Source organism: Lupinus angustifolius, chromosome LG07 (genome assembly GCF_001865875.1).
Source record: "Lupinus angustifolius cultivar Tanjil chromosome LG07, LupAngTanjil_v1.0, whole genome shotgun sequence".
Lineage (NCBI taxonomy): Eukaryota > Viridiplantae > Streptophyta > Magnoliopsida > Fabales > Fabaceae > Lupinus > Lupinus angustifolius.
Genome location: NC_032015.1, coordinates 8,959,843 through 8,965,028, shown reverse-complemented (window position 1 = coordinate 8,965,028; position 5,186 = coordinate 8,959,843). Strand labels below are relative to the sequence as shown.

The following is a 5,186-nucleotide window of genomic DNA, read 5'->3' as shown; positions in this document are numbered from 1 at the left end:
TGATCATGTTGCTATAAAATACTTGCTAACTAAATCAGACTCCAAGCCAATATTGTTGCGTTGGGTTTTGTTGCTGCAGGAATTCGACTTGGTGATCAAGGATACAAAAGACAGCGAGAAATGTGTAGCAGATCATCTGTCAAGATTGGTCAATCAAGAGGTCACAATAAGAGAGTCAGGGGTGGTGGAGGAGTTTCCTGATGAGAAGCTTCTCATGGTTCAGAAAAGACCATGGTTTGCTGACATGACTAACTTTAAAGCTGTAGGGGTCATTCCTAAAGAATTGTCGTGGCATCAAAATAGAAGATTCATGCAAGAGTCTTGTCAGTATGTGTGGGATGACCCTAATCTTTTTAAGACTGGGTCGGATGCACTATTGAAAAGGTGCGTATCCATAGAAGAGGCTAAGAGCATCCTATGGTGAAGATGAGATTATGGCGAAAGGATTTATGAGAGAGGAACATGAAGAGGGTAGTAGATTTTGTCAATGTATATTGAAGATGGTGTGCTTAAACTTCTTAGTGTATCATATCAGGATGTACTAGTAGCGATTAAAAAGAGGGGTACAAGATCATGAAAGAGAGGTACAAGATCATGATAGAGGGGCTAAGGCTATGATGCATAATAGAGTAATGGACTACTACATTGAGTTTATGTTTATTAATAATGATTATTCAGGGCTGAGTTTGACAATGAGAATGATAAGGAGAAAATTATCAATTAAGGTCCTTAGATTTTGTTCCATTGATAATGAATGTAATATTTAGTGTAAAGATTTATACACAATCAGTATATTATTTATCATTCATTTGGATTACTTTTTTTGAATAGTCAATCATAATTAAATATGAATCGTGGATGCAGTAACATTATAAAGAACTTACAGACTTTTGGTGGATACATTTTTTTCTCTATCATAATTGCATACCAAAATGATTTGCTTCATTCCAATTCTAGAATTACTGATGGAAAATAGTATGGATGTGTTCCCCATTATTAAATCTTATTTTTATGATGAGAGTGTGATTTTGGCAATTGTTAAGTGCAGAATTAATCTTATCAATTGTTGAGTATTTTTTTACTCTAATAAATGTGCAAATAAGTATCATTTATATTATATATCGAGTTAAATAGTTGAACAATTCTCATGATACTACTTATATGTCATTTTGAGAAACAAAAGAAAGAAAAGAGCAACAATGTAATAGCTTGAGATTGTATTCAACATACTGCTTCGCCTAAGCACATTGATTTGAGACTTCACTTAGTGTGAAACCTTCGCTTAGCGAGAAATAGGAGATTCACTTGGCCCAACAATCAAGCTCAACGAGAGTTCAGTTGAGCAGAAAATCCATGCTAAAAAAATTACCTGAAATCAGTTATTTCAAAACAAATTCATTGCATATATGAACAACTTTGAAGGAGAATAAAACGAAAATTCATGAAGATATTAGGGAACGAACAAGAATTCATAAAAATAATACACTTCTTGACATGACATAGGGGAATGAGTCTATCATTGTTAAGTGCCAAATTGTTAAGGAAATTCATATGCTTTTGGGGCACTTAGTGCGCATTTATGTTGTAATTGTGTAAGATTCCTGATAACTTAGTAATCTTGTTATGTGTAGGAAATTTTATGTGTTTATGTTGATTCAAGATAAGATTTAAGAAAAAAAGGAGAAAAAGTAGAAGATTGGTACTTCTGAGCACCACAAGCCTCGCCCAAGTCACAAATAGGAGAAAAATCACTATTGTCCTTCGCCCAAGCGAGGGACTGTCGCCCAGCGACAATTGGAGCTAAAAAGGTCCTGATGTCCTGCCTGATCCTCGCCCAAGTGATGGATGTCTTGCCCAAGCGAGGTGCTCAGGTCTGAAAGTCTCTTATTTACTCGCCCAAGCGAGAATCTCTAGCTTAGGCAAGGGCTTGGAAGTTGGAACTGATATTGTCGGTTTCGGAAGTCAGAAGAGATTCCATTTACTTTTCAAAAGCTTTGAGGCACGAAAATAGAGAGAAACACAGGGAGATTAAGATAGAAATCGTGGAAACGATTCTACTTCATATTATTCTTTGTATAATTTCATGATTCAAGCATTGTAATAGCGAGGAGTGATTAGATATTGCTGTGGGATTCGTAATGTAATCTTCTAACCTTTTACTCCTCGATTTGATTTCATTGTAATTGTTATTTGATTTTGGGAAGTTCATCTCGTTCTTAATGCATGAATTTACTTTGCTATTAATTTCTTGTTCTTGGGTTCAAGTTTAATTGGGAAGTTAAACTTGACACCGAACCTGGATCATCTTTCTTCATACATCATTGCTCTAGGAACGGAGAATGATGTATGAATTGCTTTTACATGGAACTTAATGCTAGTTAATCAGTCAAATATCCAAGAATTGATGTTTGAGTGATTATCTAAGGATTTTACACTCAAGAGATTGATGTGAATGATTTGAATGATATGTGCATCTGAATCAATAACTTCACAAGTCACTTGGAATTGAATCCATGGATGTCAATGAGAAAGAACGATGTATTTCGATCCCAATTTATTTTACTTGTTTCTCGTTCAACTTATGATTTTTCACAACTAAACACAAAATTTTATAAAAACATCATTGTAATATATACTCAATTCATTCTTGTAGAAATTAGTGTAAATCTAGTTTGCTCCTTGGGGACGATATCCTGATATTTTACCAGATTTTATTACTTGGACGATACGGTGCACTTGTCGTTCCATAAATATCAAACAATCATATTCATGTTGAATGCATTAGTTTGTATGGAAATGGGGAACTCAATTCTTATATAATACTAGCAAGATACCCGTGCATTTGCACGAGACGGTATTTTTTTGCCGCATGATTAAGAACACATATTACATGTGCATTTATGATTAAGAATATGTATGTTGTTCGTGCATTCACATGGTTAAAACCATATATGTTACCAGTGCATTCATATGGTTAAAAATTATTAATTATATATAAAATAATACGGTCAGACTATACGTTTTAACTGTTTAAATCAGATAAACTTAATATGAGACCTCTTCTCGTTTAACATCTTGTTCGACTTTCCCAACATTGTTTTTTAGACATACATAACATGATATAGTTAGTAGTATCATATTAATAAACTTAGTAATCTTGTTATGTGTAGGAAATTTTATGTGTTTATGTTGATTCAAGATAAGATTTAAGAAAAAAAGGAGAAAAAGTAGAAGATTGGTACTTCTGAGCACCACAAGCCTCGCCCAAGTCACAAATAGGAGAAAAATCACTATTGTCCTTCGCCCAAGCGAGGGACTGTCGCCCAGCGACAATTGGAGCTAAAAAGGTCCTGATGTCCTGCCTGATCCTCGCCCAAGTGATGGATGTCTTGCCCAAGCGAGGTGCTCAGGTCTGAAAGTCTCTTATTTACTCGCCCAAGCGAGAATCTCTAGCTTAGGCAAGGGCTTGGAAGTTGGAACTGATATTGTCGGTTTCGGAAGTCAGAAGAGATTCCATTTACTTTTCAAAAGCTTTGAGGCACGAAAATAGAGAGAAACACAGGGAGATTAAGATAGAAATCGTGGAAACGATTCTACTTCATATTATTCTTTGTATAATTTCATGATTCAAGCATTGTAATAGCGAGGAGTGATTAGATATTGCTGTGGGATTCGTAATGTAATCTTCTAACCTTTTACTCCTCGATTTGATTTATAGCAAATCCAAAACTAGCCCACGTCCTAAACCATGTATCTCACCATTCAGCACATGGTTTTTCCCTCCAAACTACTATTCTCTTATTAAAAAATCACACATATATATTCATCAAACTTACTCTCACTCTCAAACATGATTAGCTTGAAAAGATTGATTGCCATTGCAAGAAAATGGCAAAGGGTGGCTGGAATCAAAAGAAGGGTCGTGATATCTCAGCCTAGGAAGAACCATAAGGTTGTTATTGCAAATAAAGGTCACTTTGTTGTGTATACTATAGACAAGGGAAGGTTCGTGGTACCATTGTGTTATTTGAGGAGCAAGATATTCAGAGAACTGTTTAGAATTTCTGAGGAGCAGTTTGGTCTCCCAACCGATGGTCCAATAACGTTGCCATGTGACACTGCGTTCATGGAATATGTTGTGTCTTTGGTTCGGAAACGCGTGTATTTGGAGCTTGAGAATGTGGTGCAATTGGTAGCATCTTTTAGTTTTGGAACTAATTGTCAGTGTCTTACATATGAATTAGCGCACAGTAGGGTGTATTTGTAAGTTGAACTTTAGAACAAGATGAAGGAAAATGAAAATTTTCAGAGCCAACTACCAAGTTTTGGTTTGTAGACCCTTGAGGATCGGATTCTTGTCCAATTACCAGGTTTTGGTTTGTAATTGTTATTTGTAATATAGTACTATTTTTGTCCACATTTGATTTAATACTGATTTGATTTAATCCAATTGTTTGTTAAATAGTGATACAAGCAATAACGATCACAAATGGATGAATTGTGTGATTTGGATTAGGATAGGATGAATGAAAAGTGATAAGATTTATTAAATCTTACTCAAAACTAACAAGTTACCCGTGCATTTGCATGGGACGGTAGTTTTTTGTCACATAATTAAGAACACATATTATATGTGCATTTATGATTAAGAATATGTATATTGCTCGTACATTCACATGGTTAAAACCATATATGTTACCAGTGCATTCATATGGTTAAAAATTATTAATTATATATAAAATAATACGGTCAGACTATACGTTTTAACTGTTTAAATCAGATAAACTTAATATGAGACCTCTTCTCGTTTAACATCTTGTTCGACTTTCCCAACATTGTTTTTTAGACATACATAACATGATATAGTTAGTAGTATCATATTAATAAATAAAAAATCATCAATAAATTTATAATTTCATTATTATTTGATTCTAAAATAAGATTAGTATAAAAATAAATATTATTATTTTACTCTAAAATAACTACAAACAATATGTTATAATTCATATTATTATTATTTTAATATTGCTATCGTAACATTATATTTTAATATTGCATAGGAAATTATATTCCTTTTATTTTTAAATAAATCACATACATTATAGAGTTAATTTGTTGTATCATCATCTTATTATATTTGATCATTTAACTTAGTTGATTAGTTGATTAATTGTGTATAATATCAT

At 33.5% G+C, this 5,186-nt stretch overlaps 1 protein-coding gene across 1 annotated transcript; it reads left to right on the top strand.

Moving 5' to 3' along the window:
- On the top strand, positions 3,851–4,267 carry LOC109352902 (auxin-responsive protein SAUR68-like). The gene has a single exon (XM_019595086.1). It carries the CDS (start codon positions 3,851–3,853, stop codon positions 4,265–4,267), a length of 417 nt encoding a protein of 138 aa, XP_019450631.1.

Bases quoted from the DNA above. Each gene is read 5' to 3' on its own strand.
- LOC109352902 (XM_019595086.1), top strand. From the start codon at position 3,851: ATGATTAGCTTGAAAAGATTGATTGCCATTGCAAGAAAATGGCAAAGG.